This window comes from Ammospiza caudacuta, chromosome Z (genome assembly GCF_027887145.1).
Source record: "Ammospiza caudacuta isolate bAmmCau1 chromosome Z, bAmmCau1.pri, whole genome shotgun sequence".
Taxonomy (NCBI): Eukaryota; Metazoa; Chordata; class Aves; order Passeriformes; family Passerellidae; genus Ammospiza; species Ammospiza caudacuta.
Genome location: NC_080632.1, coordinates 24757992 through 24778819, shown reverse-complemented (window position 1 = coordinate 24778819; position 20828 = coordinate 24757992). Strand labels below are relative to the sequence as shown.

The window sequence follows — 20828 nt, the reverse complement described above, 5'->3', positions numbered from 1 at the left end:
TTGGAGTCCATGAACACTATAAATCAGGCTCTGTGTTACAGACGGAGCCTTGCTTTCCCATCTGGGATTATGTATTTCACAGAGGAAGAGGAACTCAAGTCCAGTTAATGATTGCACTGAAGCACCTTGAGTTGATGCCATGAAGCTTCTTTTCCATCTAATCACGATTATCTGCAAGGGGAAAAGGTTATTAAATGTTGGAAAATGTGCTGTGTCCCATCTATTTCAGATTATTTTACATCTGCATTTACACACATAGGCAATTTTGTTCAAGATCCAAGAAACTAGAATTGTCCTCTTCCCCATCTTTCATCACTTGAAAGGGCTTTTCTAGCATTTTGTTTTTAATATTTCCTTTTTTTTTTTTAATTTATTTGTTGGACACTTTGCATAACCCTTTCTTAAATATGTACCTATGTCTTAAAGTGAGGCATGGCCATGAAGAAAAAATTATGCAAACAAGCCTTTTCAGTGTAACAAATTAGATTTCATTCTGTGTAAATCTGTTTCCTGCCCTTGCTATTGATGGGTTTCACAAACTATATAGGGAGTTAACTGTTAGTCTGAGTCTGATTACAGCCCATGGATTTACAGACAGAGCCAGCAATCTGAGCAATCTGTCCAGGGCTGGTGTGTCAAGCATTGCCACTGCTCCTTTCTACCTGATCCTATAAACAGTTAAAATGACACTACTTATTTTCCCACAAAATTAATGTAATATGTAATATTGTAAGCTTTTTTTTTTCTTTTCTTTTTTTTTCTTTTCTTTTTTTTTTTTTTTTTTCCTGCAGTAGGCATGAATGTAGTTGTACAAATCAGAAGACTTCATACACGGTTTTGCTCTGATGGGTAGGCAGCATCACCTGTGATTAGGATGACCCAACAGTCTTCCTAACAGCAGCCTGCCTCAAAGTGTTTGTTCTTTTAGTTTGCCTTATGCTGCCATCAGGGAATGAAATTTTCTAGGAAGGATGTCTGACCTGAGATAGAGTCAGGGTAATTTCTGGAGGAAATTGTGCTATAGAGTTTCAACCAAATTAGATCAAGAGAAATGCATTGTTTAGTCCACACTTGGGGAAAAGAAAGACATGAAAAAGTTCTTGCTATTGTTTTGACAAGAGGGTCTCAAACACTGTCAGAGGATGTGCTCAGTACATAGCAAGCTGCAGCACAAATCACATTTTTCCCTTCTCACATCACCACCATCCTCTGGGGAGGAAGGCTGGTCTCTCCTGCCTCTTCATCTCCAATCCCCTGTTTGGACTCCCAGCCTCTCTCCCTGCCTCACCACTGTGTTAGCCCCCTCCTCTTCCTGCCACTCAGTTGTCTCAAAAAGTCTCAGCATGAACAGTTTGTACCTTCGCTAAATTCTTCTGATGCCTTCTGGCTATAAATAGGGATTGCTGATGGAGGAAACTCTAGTGTCTTGAGGGAAAATGTACTCTCACTTATGGATCTTTTAGTGGAACCTAAAGTTGGAAAGGTGACCCAGTACTACTTCTACACTTCAGCAATCTCTTATTGAACAATCTCACTAATATAACCAGACATGTTTTAGTCTCCTAAAGTGTCTGGTATGAGAAAGATCTGTTACCCTTAAAGTGAATCCCATTTGCTTCACATTGCAAAACCCAGGGAGTCCTCATTCCCTGTGTAATAAGCTTCTTTATGAAGCTGCGCCTTTGGCAACAAACTGCACAATGAAATGAAAACTGGTATTGTTATTAAATTAATGTCCTTACATAACTGATCTTTCACCCAGTGGCTGCCAACACAGATCTCAGTGCAAACCACATTTCTGAGAGGAGCGCAGAGAGAGGTGAAGAGCTCAAGGAAGCAATTTTTTATTTCTCAGGAGCACAGATACAATCTCCAGCGAATTAATTTTTTTCTCCAAACTTGTACCCCTCGAGTGCTGGCAAAACAAGGTCTTGGCAAAGATTTTTCAAGGCAACAGAAGGCCCCTTGCAAGCACTGCACAGAAAATGCAGTTAGCTGCCGGTTACTGGTGCAAAAGCAGGAACGGGAAGGAAGACCCCTCCAGAGGCATAGCAGAGCTAGGTCGCCACAGGCAGGAAGGACCTCGGGGGTGAAACGGGGGCCGCGTCCTGGTTGCGGGGACAGGGCTGGCCAGAGGGCTCTGGGAAGGCGGTGGGAGCCAGGCCCAGGGAGGGCTCGGAGCCAAGGGAGCACACCGTGCCGAGCCGGGCCCGTGCCGTTCCATCCCGTCCCATCGCGTCCCGCTCCATCCCGCGCCCTGTGGGCCCCGGGCCCGAACCTGCCCCGGCCGGCCCCGCCCCGTCAGGCCCCGCCCCGTCCCTCGGCGCTCGCCCAATGGACGCACGGTCGTTTGCACGTTTGCATATTTATTTACATATTTGCATATTACCCAGGACATAAGGGCGGGCGGGCGCGGCGTCGGCGGTGCTGGGCGCTCTGCGGGCTGACCCGTTCTTCGCTGCGCTTCGGCGCCGCACTTCTGTTTTAGTTATCGTAAGTTTTTCAGAGAAAAACAACCTTTCTTTTTAATTTTTAATTTTTTTTTTTCTTTTCGCGCCGAAACTTTCGTGCCCGCGGAGGAGGCGAGATGTGGAGGAAGGCGTTGCTGGCCGCCGTGTGCCTCTGCCTGCGCTGGGGCGCTGCTCTCGGCGGTGAGTCCGGGACACGGGGCTGCCGGGCCCGCCTGTTGCTCCTGGGAAACGGGGCTTGGGGGAAGCGTGGCGGGAAAGGGGAGTTTGCAATCTTTCCTTTGTGAAGCTATCCCGGGGAGCTTGGGATGCTGCGGGACCCGGGTGTCGCGGAGTGGGCTTGGAAGGCGCTGGAGAGCGACACCGGGGGGAAACTTCCATCCTGTTAGGAGAGACCTGGAGCCTGTTCTCCAGCCGAAACTCAGGCACAACCTGCTGGGCTGGTGGCGCGACCTGTTGAGGTTTGGGATGTTTTTTTTTCCCAGAGACAAGGTGGCTTCCCAGAGTTCCTTGCCCCAGCAAGGGATTTGCACAGCAGTAGCACCACGGTAAGGTCCCTCGGCTTCCTCTTCTGTGGGGCTCATCTATCCCAGCATCCCAGCTACGTACAGTTCTTGATCCCAGACAAGGCAAGGCTGAGTTTCATCTCTACCGTGGTAATGTGTTCGAGATGTAGTTAAGCCTGTAATGAGCAGGATCCACTAGGGGAAAAGTGAACAGAGTGATTTACTCCCGTTCGCTTACGGCTGTGTCCGCACTCTGCCTGTTGTACCTGCACTCGTGCATAGACATCCTGCCCAAGCTATGGGAAGTGGAAGATGTGCAAATGGTGCTAGATTTTTACTAATGCTCTCTCAATTAATCACAATGTAACTGAAGCTGTTATGAACAAATTGACTAGCTTTAGGAGACCACTACTACTCAGACTTAAAGAAAGCTTTAAAATATTGTTAGCAGTGTCCTCTCACAGGCTTACTTTTTTACACTGATCTCCCACACATAGTACCTGTCTTTAAAAGTTTCTGGCCTTAGAAGAAAGGGTGGCTGTAGCTCCTAGAGCTGCTTTGTGATCCTAAACTGGAATATATAAACTTCTGTTTTTTCTGCTGTGCGTCCCTTTGTTACTTCTTTGTGTATAGGGAAGCTGAAGGGAACTATTCAAAAGTAAGAGGATGGGGTGCTAGGGTACAGTGAAAGGAATGTATTCTAGCTTTGAATCCAGTCTTGTGCCATCAGAAACAATCAAAACCAATTTTCATCACAGTATCCAAGTTCTATATAGTAAAATAACTGTCTTCTCAGAGAAAGCTTTCATCCCTGCAGGAACTGATTTGACACAGACTTACCAATAATTTCATTATTTCTTCTTAGGAATAGGTTTTATGAAAGCAGGTTGTGTGCTCATCCTAAAGCAATTCAAGCCTTTAGTTCCACACTTTTCCATGCACAACGCAGTAAAAAGTTTTTTGAAACCACAGCAAACACGTGATCCAGCCCTCCAAGAATCCAGAGCATTTAAAAAACAACATAGAAAAGGACTTTCTAGGTGAAAAAGATGCTGGTCCTGGAAAAGATAAAAGCATTGCTAGAAATACATTCAGATCCTTATTTACCAGTGTAAATCCAGAGTCAGTATATTTACTCTGTTGCGTGATGTGAGCTGCTGGCTTTTTCTATGGTTTGTGTTTGGGATAGACGTACCAGGGCAGCTGTGGCATGGCCTTTTGAGAAACAATGCATTTCTGACAAGGCACAGAGGTGAGGCTCTCAGGCCTCAAGTTGTGCTGGAGATTAGCATGATCACTAGCGCTCCTAAAGGTTTGCTGGAATCTCCTCTGTGCAGAAGTAATTGCATGGTAGGAGTTTCTCATGCATCCTTACCTCTGTATTACTGCAAAGTCTGACAATGGCTGTATTTTTTCTTCAGCTATTTGCAGCAATTCCAGAGGGACTCATGGGTGGCTAGATATCTGCCAGATTGAATTGCAAGTGTCCCCGCTGCAGCTGAGTAAAGATTTGTGAGGGAGTACCACGGAGAGGAGTGGGCATCCCTGTGTACAGTGGGAGAACAGCAGTTTACCAGCTGCAAAACTTGAGCTGGGAGGTTCTTGCTTAGCTTCTGAACTTGTGCCCAGTAGCTTTCCAAAAGTATTGCTCTTTCCACTGGCCCCACCTGCGAAGTGAAGCAGAACATACTCTCAGGGCTCTGCCATTGAGGAATACATAAATAAACATGAAGTTGTAATATTTTTGCAGCAAGGTTAAACAATAACTTGACTCGTGAGGTAGGTTTCCTGGGATGGCAACACACAGTAGTATGCTTTCAGTTTATAGTGTAGATCAAATTAAATTATAACCATTTCTGTGATCTAGGCCTTTTGCTACAGCTGGCTGTGAGTTTGCTTCAGAACTCTTAGGAATTCAGTACGACTGATTGATGGGTGTTCCTAATGCTGATTGTTGGCTGATGGAAGATTTAGCCCAGTTATCTACAGCTGGTAAATGTTTGATATGTGCAGATGTTTGCTGTTGTGCATGTGTGTGCATGCGTGTCTCTGTGGGCCATAGAAGACACAGTCTAGCAGTATACTTTCTAAGGATCTTTGCACCTAGCTAATGCTATTTCCATTTCTGAGTGCATAATGCTAGGAAATTGTTGTTTATCAAACATTCCATTTTTAAAACCACAGCTTAGGTGCACTCATTCTGGCAAATGTATTGTTATCATATTTTGGCAATCTGTGTGATGTGGGCAGTTTAACTTTTGATTAATATTCCAGATGTTGTTACTTCCTCAAGACTCACATTCTCCACCCAGCTGACCAGTGGTAAACAGTTTCACAGTGAAGGCAAGTTGTCCTGGGCTTCCTGTGAAAGAAACTTGAGACTGAATCCTCTTGATTGGTCTGTCAGAATGCCTAAAGTCAGTGGGATGCTTTCAAAATTGATAATTGACAGGAGTCCCTAACTGAACGGAATTTCACAAGTTGCAAGTCCAAAGTGTCACAAACTTTGGACAGGAAAAACAAAACTACTGACTTCCAGTTTGTAAGCTTCCCCCCCACCCCCACTTTCTGTGTGTTCTGTGAAGTTTTATACCTTGCTGCACAGGACAGCTTTTTATTTCTTTTTAAAAATGGAAATTCATATTGTGCACATAGGGATGTAAGAAAAGCATCAGAAAACTTTGAATAATGTGACAAAATGGTGAAGTTTTGGCGATGCAGCCTGAAAAGCCAGCTTCCATCTGGAATTGGTAATTTAATTCTGCTTCAGTTCCCTAAATAATCCCTTTGTGGGTCAAGCTAACTGTGAGCACATAGCATAGACAGAAAACTTTATTTTGCAACAGGTGATTGTGTTTGTATCTATGTGCCTGGAAGCTTTGGCAATACACCACACGTGCCTTTGTACCTTTGCTGAACTATAGCTGGGAAAGTAGTTTTCAGTAAAAGTGTGGATTTCTTTTTTGTCTGGATGTATTTACTTCCAGTCTGTTTTATTCAAAAGCCTCATTTAGAAATGGGACTTGCATTCTTGTCATAAAAACCTACTTCAGTATCTCAATATCTGTATGTATATTTCTTGATATCTAATTTCTGTATCTGCATTATGAAAAATGCAATCTTAATTCAGATAAATTTCTGTCCACCTTTCAGAAACATGCTGAAAACTACCTATTTTGGGGTTTTCCAAAGGTTTAATTGAGTTAAAACATCTTATTAACTAAACTATGGTGAGTGTTTACATTGGCTGTCTTTGCACTTCTTTGTGTAAGACTGTAGGAATGAGGCCCAGTGGTTCACTGGCTCAGGACATGATTCAAGGAGACTTCTCCCTTTAAATCTCTGAGGAAAAGGTCTGTGGCAAAAGTCTATGAATGACAAAGTTTGGTTCTGAATAATTTGTTTAATAGACCAAGAAATACAATGAGGTATGAAAGCAGAAGTGGGAAATGCTTGTTTTCTGAAGTGATCTTCTGAACTTCTGTGCTTCAGGTTTAAGGTACATGTAGGTGTTGATCTGTGTGGTGAGTGTGTACAGACTGTGTGTTCCTGTGTTCTGCAGGGGCTGGGATGTGAGGTGGTACTGCAGCTTGTGTGCAGCACAACATTAGGTGTAGACAAGATGTCTTCTGCTCAGAGCTGGGGGTCTCCATGGTTTAATTAACTTGAGTTAAAACATTTTATTAACTAAACTATGCTGAGTGTGTGCTCAGAGCTGTATATAATTTGCAAAGCCAAACTCAGGCAAATTCTGAGAAAATCTTCTTGATGAGCCCACCGTGAAGAAGTCTGTAATAAACTCCACTACACACACACTACCCTCATCTTCCTGCTGGGAACTGACCATATGTGGACATAAGATAACATGATGCATTTTGTGGGTATAAGATGATAACAGTAATTTCTTCTGACTTTCTAATCCTCATGCAACATAGTTAAATGAGAAAAATGGCTGCCTGCCATTTCCCTAACTCATGGGCTGTTGCTTTGCAGCTGCTTCTTTCTTGGTGCTGACTGTATCTCAGTGATTTTCTGTTCTCAAATCCCCATCAAAGATTATTAGATTGAAACATGCAAATTCGTGTGAAGCACTTAACACATCTTCAGTGGCAGGTGCCACTGTACTGCAATTTTTCTAAGCTTTGTGCACTTTACCAAGTGTACCCTTAAGTATGGTACACTTTGAATTGTAAATTTCCTATGAGCTTCTTTTCAAAAGAGCTGTGGTCTGAACTTACATGCAAATTCTAGCATGTGTTTGTAATTGAAAACACACTACAAGACAGGATATCAATGTAATTTAGGTTTTGGATGATTATCAGATAAGTTTAATCCAGAAGGGAAATGATATCTAGGTATGAAAGGAAGCACTATTAACTAGTGAGCAGGTGGACAATTCTTTTTCGCCTTCCTGTACTAGGAGGGAATATACATAATTGAAAGTCCTGGCATTGTATGCCTTACAATTGAAAGCTGTTCTTGTTCCTTTCAAGGTTTTAGTGATTCACAGCCAAGTGAAAAGTTATAGCTGATATTTAACCAACCTGCCTTTGGGACTTTTCTTTCTCTGGCTAAAAAGTAAATAATGCAGGTCTAAAGATTTTTTCCAAAAAAGTGTTTTATACTGTCAGTTGGTGACTAAGTTTTGAATATGCAGAAATAGAGAAGAAGTGCAGACATTGGTTAGTTTGGTAAATTTAGCTTTCATTTGTGGGTAAAATGTTATATTTACCATTATGTGGATGCTTGTACTGGTAGAAGTATGGGTAAGGTCTCTGAAAAACACCTTTCTTTAGGAGGAAGGAGGCAGGAAGGGCGCCCTCAGGGTAATTATCCTGGATTAGCTAGCCAGCCTAGCACAGTCAAGGTTGAAACCTAAAGCTGAGTACTGCCTCTGTTCAGTGAATGGTTCTTGCTTTCCTGCATGTGCTTTGACAGGTGAGAAATCCTGCTGAACTTGGGCAAATTTAAGCCATTGATTATGGCTGACAAGTTTCTCAGACTTGTATGTAAGCATTTGTTGCAAGGCTCTGTGCTGGTTTTAGACGTGATGAGGGAGGTTAGACCCTGATTTCTTGTGATCCTCCAAGCACAGCAAGAACTTCCCAGGCTTTTTAGAGCTTCCTGAGGTGAATTAGTCAGTGCTCTGTTATGTATGGTAGCTTGAGTGAGAAGACCAGAAAAACTGTTTTGGAAAAAAATGAATTGTTAGTTATTTATCACCTGAGCAATGCAGCATGACTTCAGGCAGGAAATGCAAATCTGCCAGTTATCATAGAAAACCTCTTCTGCAGTGGGAAAAGGGAGTGGAAATCTGTTTTGCATGCCTAGCATAAGGTCCTTATCTTGTCCACTTGTGTTCCCTATGGTGGCATGGAGCCATTCATTAATGTGCGTTTAGGAGTTTGTGGAAGGTTGGTGTTATTGATGCCAGGAAAGACAATGCTGAGCAGGACAGAGCTGTCCTAACTTTAGCTGCACTTGAAAAACAGGCAATCAATATTTGCCTTACTCAAGTTGCCAAACTGGGGCCTGGGTTTTGAAAAGTTAATTACAGGGTGTGCTGTATAGAGGCATTTAGGAGTTGAATCAGACATAAAAAGAGGAGACATTTAAGTTTCTTCCCAAAAGAAATGGTGAATATGAAGTCTAAAGTCACTTGGCAGGAAAAGGAGTACTTAAATTTTGAAGCTGGAAGTTGGTGGGAGTGGTCTTTGCAGACCACAACATACTTTGTTACCTCCAGTACAAGATCGGCACCTCCTTCCCCACCCTTCTTCCCTCTGCTTCAGGCAGAGGAAGATACTTTTCGACAGCTTATTTTTCTGTATGTTATCAGATGACCTGAAGATGTACTCCAAAATAAACTGCTGGTTTGCTAGTTCAGTTTTTCTGATGGGTGTCTGATCTCCTCACCTGCTGCTTGTTGGTCAAAACTTAAAACTAGTATTTTGTAAAACAGTGGTGACTTCACAGCTTTTAATGCACTGCAACTACACAGAGTTATAAAAGGCCTTGTTAAGCAGTGATTATTGGTGAGGTGATGTGGAAGATACACGACCAAAATATGTAATAGTATGGTAGTAACTCTCTGCTCTCCTGGATGACTGTCTGTGACTGTTGTGTACTCTTGTGATACTTAAGAGGTTTCCTGCTTAATGTAATGGGCAAAATACTGGCTCTCAAAATGTATTCATACCTCTCTGACAGCTCAGCAGATTCTTACTGTTTTATCACGACCTTGGAAGGGGAGCAATTTTCACCCTTTGATTTCCTCTTTACACAGCTGCTGTGTGTCCACTGAGTGCTGTAGGAAATGAAAAACACCTGTCCCAGATATCTCCTGACTGTTCCACATATCTCTCCAACATCGCACCTGTGCCTTCTGACTTTGTCCTAGTACTCCTAAAACACTGCTATGTTTTTTGTGCTCTTATAGAAGAAGGCGAAAACAATTTTGAGGGAATCGAGAGCAAGTTTTCCTTACGGACGCCTGCAGAGCCCGATGAGGATGTCTGCTACCTGGTTCCTGGGCAGGTGAACAGCCTGGCACAGTGCAACTTCAATCATACTAGTAAAACCTTTGTGGTGATCCATGGGTGGACGGTAAGACAAAGTGGGAGGAATCTCCCTTTTATCCACGCTTAAGATAAACTGAGCAGAAGCGTCTCACAGAAATATTAATATATCTCTCCTATTTTAATTAAAATCACCAAAACCAAACAGGTGACAGGGATGTATGAAAGCTGGGTCCCAAAGCTGGTGGATGCTCTGTACAAGAGGGAGCCTGACTCAAATGTCATTGTGGTGGACTGGCTAGACCGAGCTCAGCAGCACTACCCAGTGTCGGCTGCCTACACCAGGCTGGTGGGAAAGGATGTTGCTATGTTTATTGACTGGATGGAGGTAAGACATGGAGGCACATCTCATATTCTATGTAATGTCACAGGAGACAAAACAGCAACGATGCAGCTATGTTAATCATCTTGTGTTGGGTAGATGGAGTTAAACTCTTGCAGAGAGAAATTTTGCTGGACTGGTAAAATCCCAGCTTTGGTCTACTGGCTGTCTCCTACTCAGAGGCCTTTTGTACTGCGTTCCTGAGACTTTACCTTGTGGTCTGTGGGGTCTTGTGTGCGTAGAGTATTTCTGAGGACTCTGTGAAAGGTAGCTATGAAAGACAGGTTCCTATATATATTATACAGAAGCCAGTCCTTGGGAATTGCAAATGTGCCCTGCCTTAGGAGATTCAGAAACTGGTGGGGAGAGGGTGGCTGAAAACCTTTATGAAATAAACAGCCCTGTGTTCTGTCCTTTATTTTGCATTCCTCTCAGATTTGATTTTGGCCATAAATAGGTTAGATCAAGAAATTTACAATGGCACAAAATTATGATAACTGTTTAGTGTCTGTTCTGTTATTCATGGCTCCAACAAAAATTCCAGTGTTAACAAAACATTTTATTTTCTGTCTTCTTATATTTTTTTTTGTGTTTGGTTTCGAACTTTAAACAAATTGTTCTCTTCTGCAGGAGCAATTTAATTATCCTCTCAACAATCTCCACTTGCTGGGGTACAGTCTAGGTGCCCATGCTGCTGGGATTGCTGGGAATCTGACCAAAAAGAAGGTGAACAGAATTACTGGTAAGAACACCTGTGACTGTAGAGTGGAGAGTTGCATCTCTTCCATACTGAAATATTATGTTCTACTGAAAAATCACCAGAATAATTGTTACTTGCTGGCAGTACTTTGGTTATGTATTCATTATTTAATGAAACAGCAGGGCCCAATATTTCTAGGGGTAGAACTGGAAAAATATTCAGAAAATAACAACAAGGGTGGTCAGTGAAAAGCCTTTATTTGCTTTTTTACAAGAAATGAGTGAGTAGGCCCTGATAAAGAAGCAGTCTGGGGGGTTGTGGTGGGGACTGACCAAACCATGGCTTGGCAAAGGTCACAGTATCTCTTGCAGCATAAGAAATTCAGTGGATTGTCTTTATCCAGACGGTCATTCCTTGCAGCTGATGGGAGCCCTTGAGACAGAACAGGAAGTAAATTCTGCTGCAGCAAGTTTAGTACCTGCAGAACCTTTGCCATGGGGTGATGTAGATGAAAGAAGTTTATATGGGCTCAAAGGGAGACTGGACAGATAACCAGAAGAGATCCCATGTGGATTATTACAAAGTTTATCATAACAGTCTCAAGAAATATTCTAGTCTGGAAATAATACTGTGAGAATTTGGGGAAGACATGTATTTTCCCTGTTGCTATGTCTGCTTAAGGTGAATTTTGGAGCCTGAGAAATCTGCTAGACAAAGCAGAGTGCGTGGCCACTCTGGGGCTGTTTTACACCCCAGCACCTGGGAGCTGAGCCACTAGCACTGACCTCATTGACAAAGGAATTGCCTTCATGAGCAAATGAAGCTAAGAAAATTGCTCATCTGTGGTGTCTTTGCTGCTGAGAGAGCTTGGGAGCACCATTCAGAAGGGAGCCTAGCTCCTGGCACTTTCACCTGAGCCTGGCTGTGATCCCAGATCCACAGGCATGCTGGGAGGTGGGCTAGGCAGCAGTCACATCTGGAAAGGTCAAGTCCTGAGAGGTGGCAGATTAAAGTCAGGAGGCCAACGTGCTAGTCCCTCTGCCCTTCCTTTCTCTAAGTTGCAGCTTTGCTGCTTTCACTGAGTCTGCCAAATCACTGACATGTCAGTAGCCCTCTGTTATTCCTCCACGCTCTTGGTGCTGAGGATGAACTGTTCCCTGGGAAAAGCACAGGGAACAATGTAATGTGGCCCCTGAAGCCCTCACAGCTGAGGGGGAAGCAGCTCAGACCGCATGGAGCTAACAGTGGGTGAGCAGCACAGGTGCCTGTCCCCAGCTGAGGGCTGCAGAAAGGATGTGTCCCCTCAGCCAGCTCTCAGGGGTTGTGTGAACAGCAGATGGTACTTGTTCACTGGCAGAGTAGCTCTGGGCCTTTTTGATGTTCGTGTTGCTGCAGCTTGACAGTTTACCCTAGTAATCCCCTTCCCCTTAGGTGTGTAGACAGTGAAGACCTCACTTATGTTTCCCACTTTTCCTCTGGCATGGAGTTGTCAGCAAGACTTTTCCATACTTCAGCTACAACTTCTGCAGTTCTTGACAAGAAAGAAAGACATTGAGAAAATACTTAAGAGCTTGTTTCTCCCATCCACTGGAAATGCTAAAGCTCTGAGGAAGTTAGCTGGGCTTCCTTCCATGTGTTTGCATACACTTTTATTTTTTTAAACAGTGACAATTTCCAAGGTAGTGCATTTGATTCTCTGGTATACATTCATGATATTTAAGTGGTGATCGATCCATCTGTAATGTCTGCAGAAAAACTCAGTATTTTAGACCAATGTGGCAGCTGAGTTTGGCATTTGTGATCAATGTCAGTATCTTTGGCAGATAATAATATCAGTTTTTCTTTGTGGTTCGCCCCATAAAGGGCTGGATCCTGCCGGTCCTACCTTTGAGTATGCTGATGAACTCACTCGCCTCTCCCCGGATGATGCTGAGTTTGTGGATGTCCTACACACCTACACCCGAGGCTCTCCAGACCGCAGCATTGGGATCCAGAAGCCTGTTGGACACATTGATATTTATCCCAATGGTGGAGGTTTCCAGCCGGGCTGCAATTTGGGAGAAGCACTGCGTCTGATTGCTGAGAAAGGGCTCGGAGGTGAGGTTGCTCTGAAACAAACAGTGTAACATTCTGAGGGAAACCTGAATAGCCCGGCAAGGTGTCTTGCAAGGAAAGAGCTCTGAGAGGCGCAGGAATATGTTCTTTCAAATGCTTTTAAAAGTCATGCTGTAAAGCTCAGTTCTGCCATAGTGGATCATGCCTGTTGACAGCATTGCTTAGGGATTAATATCATTATATGCACGTGTGTATACATATTACACATTTTCATTCTTTCAAGATGTGGATCAGCTGGTGAAATGCTCCCATGAACGATCCATCCACCTCTTCATCGACTCTCTCCTCAATGAAGAAAAGCCAAGCATGGCCTACCGCTGCAACACAAAGGAGGCCTTTGAGAAGGGCCTCTGCCTGAGCTGCCGCAAGAACCGCTGCAACAATTTGGGTTACAAGGTCAACAGAGTGAGAACAAAGAGAAACACTAAAATGTATCTGAAAACCCGTGCTCAGATGCCCTATAAAGGTAGGTACTCCTTGCTTACTGGTGAGCAAGACTGGTACTAGTGCTCAGCTGTGTGTCATGATGGGCATGTGCTGTTGGTGAGGATATTGCTGCTTTGGTGCCTGTGGTGAGCAGGGGTGAAGCTGGCCTGTGGTTTGCCATTGAATCCAAGTCTCAGAGAAAAGTGTTGTCCTACTTGAGGTGTAGGGTAGAGTGCAAAAAGAAAGGTATTTTGTAACAAGTTTCTAAGTAGCAAAAGTTAGACAACTCCTGCTGCCCAATCCAAAACTTGGAACTTTTTCGGTGTTTTTCATCTGAATGATTACTTCTTTCTGCTGGGGAAATAATCAGCAGAACTCAGTCTGCTGAGCATCTTAATTAAAGATATGGAAGCATCAGATTTATGCCTTTGGTAGTGCACTTGCTAGAGGAGCACCAGCCCTCATTAAAGCATCACATTCTTGATTCTAATTGCTGCTGTGGGAGGTCTGAGAATGACAAAGCCCAAGAAAACTGGGATGAGAATACTTTCCTTACAGCTAGGAAAATAATGTTGGATTTTACTACTTTATTTTCCTCCTTAGCTTTGCCTGTACACCATGGTATTCTTATAGTGTGCATTGTGTGATGGACCAGCAATCAAAAAGGCTCATTCCTGACCTGCAGTGTCAGTGGGTTGTTTTTGTTTTTTGTTTTTTAGGTTTTTTTTTCCTTTTACCAAGCCTCCTGTAAGAGAAGGGCACAGCTCACTTGTTTCAAGTCAAATATAGCAAGTCTTATATGTTCAATAGCAGGTTTGAAGGTGATACTGCACACTCTGGGAGTATTATAGTGGCAGCTTTGCTGCAAAGTTCAGCTGCAAGAGCTGCAAAGGTGTTCTTTAATGGCAATTGCCTTGCTTGCTAATATTTACATTCTTGCAAAAAAATAGTACCCTGGACACCTGCAGGGAAATATACTAATTTTAGTGAAGCTGGGAAATTCCAGCCTAGAATTTTCAGAGGTGAGGCAGGGTGGTTTTGTCACCAGCTGTCTCTTAGGAGATTGAGTTTTCCTAATGGCATTTTCTGTTGTATTCTTTCAGTCTTTCATTATCAGGTCAAGATTCATTTCTTTGCAAAGACTAACATGACCAAGACAAACCAGCCATTCCTGATCTCTCTCTATGGCACTCTAGACAAGAGTGAGAACATTGCTTTCACACTGTGAGTAGCTACAAAAACAACTGCAAAGTACTGTTTTGCCTAATTTGTTAAAGTCTCAACTGAAAAACTTGTTCTGGCTTCAGCTGCACTAATCTTACAGGGTCCCAGAATCTGCTCTTGTCCTTGATCAAGGAGTTGCATTTGCTTTGGAAATTAATGAACCAAATCCTACAGGAGCTCTTCTTGATAAGACATCTGAAATATGGAAACATGAAATCTTACCTGTGACACAGCTTGATAAGAGTGTTTCCAGTGCTTCCTTATTTTTTTCCTGGTATCTTTATACCATGTTAAATCTTCTTAAAAGTGGACTTATGCATCTGAAGGCCTCAGTGCAGAAGCTGAGGGACACTTGGGATTTGCTTTCACAGCTCTGCAAATAAGCATAAATTTGTGTCTAGGTCCCTAGACACAGGCTGGCAGGGAATGGAGTTGTTTCCTGCTCTGACGAATGTAAACTGGTTATGGGTGATGGTGTCTGGGTTTTCTGAGAGCACAGGTGAGGACAGCCCTTGCCTGGCAGACTGTCCCAGGATTTTACCGGCCTTGGTAGAGAAGGATGTTTCCTTTTGCCTCTACAAAAGGTAGAGGTGTTTTTGCTTCCTTCTCTGGAGTACAAAAATTCCAGATTCTATTTCTCCTCAATTTTCTTTGTCTGTCCAAGATTTTTAGGTGGCTTTTTTGTTTGTTTTTTTCTTTTTCTTATTCTCCTCCCCACAGGCCTGAAATCTCCTCAAACAAGACCTTCTCCTTCCTGATTTACACAGAAGTGGATATTGGAGACCTGTTTATGGTGAAGCTGCAGTGGGAAAAAGACACCTTCTTTAGCTGGTCTGATTGGTGGACTCCCTTTACATTTGACATCCAGAGAATCAGAATGAAGTCAGGGGAAACTCAGAAAAAGTAACTTGTTTTGATTTGTTATAAGCTATATTAATTCTAATTGACAGTGCTCCCTGATTTCTGCTATCTCAGACTGGGACAAACATGTTAAGCAGTTACAAGTGGGTACAGTATTAATGATAATCCGGGCTCCAATGGTATCAAACCACCATTTCTATCAGCCAGGTTCAGCCATTTACTTCCACTGGGATCTGCAGCTTGTAGTCTTCCTCCCATGTAATTAATTTGTATCCCACTGTTGTACCTACTTAAGGTTAGTTATAATATGCAGAAGAGTATCTCCATGAACCAGCATCAGTGATTGTGTTTTTAATTTCTGTCCTCCTTTTTCATGCTGGGTTCTTGCATAGCTTTTGTCACAAAGAGCATGCTTAGATGGAGATTTTTAGAGATCCTTCCAAAACTGTGTTTGCACAAGAATTTATTGCTTAGTTAAGTTGGATTTCCTTGGGGCTTGAATACCTGAATGGTGATAGAAAACTGAAACACGTGACTGTTGCAGGACATTGCTAATGCGTGAATGTTGAAACGTCAAAGCCTGAACAGAAGTGCTTCGACATTAATCTTTTGAAATACTCATATTCACTAAACATGAGATCTGTTTGCAGAACATGGGCCCAGAACAGAGTATGTGTGTCCTATGTATAGTATAGTAAATAAGTTCCTCCTTTGAATAAACAGGTCAGTCACTTGATCAAAGAACAGTTATCAGAGCTGAACAAATATAGGGGTGGGGAAAGTACTGATAAATAGAAAAGTGAGTGCTCATGTTTTCTGGAAATTGCAACCTACTTTGTTTGCACATGTGAGGGAGTATGGCTTTCTTCCAAGTTCATTCACCTGACAAAATCTCACGTAAAGACTGGTGTAAATAAAGATCCAAGAGACTTTGGGATAGAACTTCTGCTATCTTTACCACAAGAAGTTTTTTTTTTTGCGAAGGATCAGTGAAAGTTATGGCTATGCTTTGATGCCCATGTATAATTCATTTACCAGTTCTTGCACAGTGTTTCTTTTGTTACAGAATTCTCTTTTAAAAATAACTTTCTCACAGGCCTGCAAAGTAGCAGTGCCCCACGTGACAAAGTATAAAGACTGTTTCCAAGCACCAGTCTTCTTTCTAAGATTAAAAAGGGATGTTTGGCTCAGTCTTGTGACTTTTCCAATATTTATTCCACAGAGTGGTGTTCTGTTCTCGAGATGGCACCTCGCATCTCAGTAAGGGAGAAGAGGCAGCAATATTTGTGAAATGCTCGGAGCAGCCCGTCAGCAGGAAGAGAGGAGGGTACGAGTAATCACTATTGGTTTTAGACTGCTTTATTACCATTTGAGTGGTAATTAAACTTTTTCTTTAATTGACTTTTGCACTAGTCTTCTCAGGGCTTCAAAAGCATCACAGCTCAGACTAACGAGAGGTTTGCTTATGGCCCATTTGGCAGCTTGAAAGCTCTTGGCTTGCTCCTCTGGTAGCCATCCTTGCGTGGCTGTTGGCATGTCTGAGAAGCAAGCTCTGGTCACTGCCTACCACAGTCACTCGGCCAGGTGTGAGGGACTCTTGTGGAGGGTTACAGACAAGGCACTAGCACACAGAAAAAGTGTGTCTCTGTCTCAGCACTTGCCCTTAGCTGCAGAACATGGGGCTGGTTCAGGAATGGAGCAGGCGTGTGTGTGAAGGTGCTCTTCTTAGCACACTGCTTTCTGATGGCAGCCATCAGGTGGGTGAATTCCTGAGAGTTTCATCTCTGTGGGTCAGAGATTCTGCCTTTGTTTTATAGCCCTTTGGTGCACTTTAATATTTCTATCAGTAATTTTCCTGACCCAGATTAGATGTGGAGACAGTCTTTGGACTTTACCCACTAAAGTTTGAGATAGAGAAGTGGTTATATTTATTTTAGTTCAATTACTGTGTGTGAATGGTCTCATGGGGATGCTTCTGGACTGAGATCTAGCTCTGCATAAAAATGCACATGTGCTGGGCATTAGGCTGGGGCAATGACCTGCACAGGCCTTGAGAGCTCTGTGTGCGTATCTGACATAAAATCAAGCAGAAGCCAGGAGAAGCCTAAGCATGTTATTTATCTTCCTGTTAAGTAGGGGGTTTTAAAACCTTAATTCTCAAAAATAAGACAAGAGGGAACAAGTATCTTCCTCATCACCTTTGTATTTTATTTTTTTCTCCACAGTACCAAGAGAGCCTCGAAAGAAAATTCTGCTCATGAATCTGCTTAAGTGACAAGAACAAGGATTTTTCACACTGGGGAGGAGAAGAGTCTGTTCATCCCTGTGGACTGGATGTTCAGAACCAAATATATAGAAATATTTATCTGCTGCTGGATTTTTGCCTGCTATTCCTAGCTATTTTAGAGACTTCTTGTAAAAAAAGTCTCAGCATATGAAGTTACTAACCATGAAGATACATTATCCAAATAGTTAAAAACAAAAGAAACCTGCAAAACTACTTGCCAAAGTTTGAAGTGCTGAAAAGATATAGGTAATTTTGCTTAATCATGATGCCTTGTGACAAGGTTTCTTGACATCAGATCCTATATAGCAATTTTTTAATATTTATTGAAAAGAAACAAAGCCCTGTACTTGGTTTTATTTTATCTTGCTGTTTTTATTTTGTTTGGTTTTGGTTTTTTTTGATTAGTGGGGTTTTTTTTGTTCTTTTCATGAGTCATTTGAAACTATTTTTTTGTATCTCGGCAAATTGAATTTTCAGGCAGTTCAGTGGAGAGGGTTCATTGTTTTTCAAGTGTGTGTTTAGCAAATAAGTAGGTTTCACATGTGAAAAAAATCACCTTTGCTGTGTGTAATACTAGAAGATGTCAGGGACTGACTTAATATGGGGATGAATTTTTTAGTTTGTGGTTATGAATGTATTTAATTGGGGGTAGATGCCAGTGCTGCTTAGCAATAGGTATGATCTGTTAAGCTGTATACTTCTATGCCACTTACCCTGGAATAAATAACAGCTCTAGAAGAAGGCAGCAATGCCAGTGTCTTATCTAGACAATTAATATTTTATCTATGCTTTCAGTTATTGCAAATGAAACTATCTAGCCTTCAACACTGTGAAAATGGAACTGCAGAGGAACTGAGCTACCAGAAAATGCAGGAAACAGATATTTCCCCCCACCCTCCACCCTCTCCCTGCTTGCTTGCGTCACGTTTGCCGAAGCTGTCACAGTTTCTCTGCTCTTTGGCACCAAGTGTCAGTCATGCAGCTGCGTGGCTGCTGTGTGCAGTTTTCAGTGCAAGTGAATCCCCTTGACAGCCGACAAGGATGCTCATACTTCCCTGTACTGGAATTGTGACTGCCAGTGATCCACCTCAGTTTGTTTCTTGGCTGTGGCACAGTGCTAGGAGCTGCACAGTTTTCTGCCATGAGATGGAATTCAGCAGGAAGCAGGAGCTGAGCCAATTAAAAGCAGCCTGGTTGTGCTCCACAAGGAGTGCTCTGAAAAACTCTCAAATTAGCCGTGCTGCAAGTTTAAAAAAATAGGTATATTGGAGGCAGTCTGCTTCCTCATTTTTAAGTAATATGTAGTTTTTCTAGCACGCTGAAATGTGCAGTAGCCCTCTTTTGACTTTCTAAAGAGTAAACAAAATGCTGGGGAGGCACAAGGGCTTTAAGATAGACATTTGGAGAAGTGTAATGTTAGCTGTTGATGCTGGGTGTTGTAGTCTTTTCCTGCATGTGCAAGACAGCATGGAGATGGTGACTTCTTCAATATCATCCCATCTTAAAAGCAAAGAAAAAATATGTATGTGTTTATGTGCACAATTTGTTTCTTATTTCCAACTGTAGCTGCTAGCATATTTGGGGATAAAAGTCTTAAACAGTGCAATATGTTGGGATATTAATAGCTATGAATTTGCTCACATTTGATTTCACATTTGATTAAACTACAGCAGAGATGTGATGAGTCACTGAGGGTGGGGTTGAGTATTGAGCCACTGCATTTGAGACCTCTAAAAATAAATACAGTGATTTATTCCCTATAGATTCCACATTTTGTTGCAATTTTCTCTTGAAAGTCAAATTCTTCAGAAGCAAAATATCTGGACAGCTCTTAATACAGGATCAAATACAAACACATTTAAAATTTGGATACAAAATAGTGAAGGTTCTTTTCATAAGGAAACATGATTTAGCTTTGAATGTTATTTATTAGCTGTAAATAAGATATTTATGAGTGTAAAGGTAGTTTGTATATATTGCTAAAGTTGCTGACAGTCTCTACATTAATACAGTTGTGTAGTATTAATCCTGTATATAGCTTTCAGATATTTTTATCAACAAGCCACTTACATTGCACTGTTTCCAATGTCGTTAATACTTTTTTTTGAAATCTCCTCAGTTTTGTATAGAACAGAAACCTATGGTTTTAATAAAATTCTCAAACTGAATCTGAAGTCACTACTTTCCTTTTGATGAAACCATCTGCTGTATACCTTTTATGTGAAGGCCAGAGCCTATCCTTGAATTCTGGGCTGAAAAGATGGAATGAGACACTGGAGAAAAAAAAGGAATGTGTGATTTCTGCACCACTCTCCCTCACATAATTTTGGGAAATGCAAAAGTCATGTATTAAGACCCCAAGGAATCACTGTGTGGAACAAAGTATCCCGCATCATAAAAGAAGTAGCTTTTCACCTGCAGTTTGTGGTTTTCGTGTTTCAGGCCCTTTTAAGAACAGTTCAAGAACTGTCCTTACTTTGAAGGGCTTGTTTCCTTTTCTTTTTTTTTTTTTTTTCTTTTTTTTTTCTGGCAGGTGTCAGAACTATGCTTCTGCTTCACATTTTACCAAAATGGAGATGTTCTGACCCTGTGGGTGCAGGAGGAAAGCACCAGACTCTTGCCACCACTATTGCTTAAGGAAGTAACTGAAAAATCACTTTCAACCATCTGTTAGGAGTGCAGCTGAGCTCAAGAGTTGTTGTCACCAGAACACTTTGCTCTGTCATATACAGCAAGGCTCCACCCAGGCAATGGAGAGGGGTTGCTGGAATAAAGGAGAATTGTAGTGACATGCACCTGGGGGATCACATTAGGGGTAATTAGAGCAGCTCCCAGTTGACCTGGGGAACTCTGCTTCCAGCAGTCTTCCTTGGTGAAAGATGACTGCGCTTTGGCAAGAGCAGAGCTTCATTCCTTGAGAAAGCAGAGGGAAGCTATGCTGTGGAAAATGGATGGTTGGAGAGCCTGAATGGAGGGAGGGATGAAAGAAGAACTGTAGAGGGAAGGGAATCCTTCCAGTGGAAGAGCGAAGAACCGGATCTGCAGACTGGAATGCTTTGAAACTGGGTGTTCTAGGGACACTGCTCATCCCCTGTGTCAGTGTCTGGGTTAGGGAACTAGAAGGACTCCTACAGTTGTACAAGACAGGGCTTGGGTTCACATCTCCTAAAAACACCATGGTATAACTATTCTTTTAACATCACAGCAGCCTCAGTATACTAATTGTGTTCTTAGGTAAAGCAGAGATAGTTTGTGGTGGAGGGACAAGAATCCAGGTGTCTCCTGTGAGTATTTAGAGCCATCTTTAGAGCCACCCCTGGGCCCCTTTACTCTTGCATGTT

The 20828-nt window shown here is 42.4% G+C and overlaps 1 protein-coding gene across 1 annotated transcript; it reads left to right on the top strand.

Moving 5' to 3' along the window:
- Positions 1-2415: 2415 nt before the first annotated feature.
- On the top strand, positions 2416-19655 carry LPL (lipoprotein lipase). Its single transcript, XM_058823508.1, has 10 exons — positions 2416-2651; positions 9414-9580; positions 9701-9880; positions 10505-10616; positions 12438-12671; positions 12913-13155; positions 14219-14339; positions 15060-15242; positions 16423-16527; positions 17426-19655. The coding sequence occupies exons 1-10, from the start codon at positions 2588-2590 to the stop codon at positions 17469-17471; spliced, it is 1455 nt and encodes a 484-aa protein (XP_058679491.1). The 5' UTR covers positions 2416-2587; the 3' UTR covers positions 17472-19655.
- The last annotated feature ends 1173 nt before the right edge of the window (positions 19656-20828 follow it).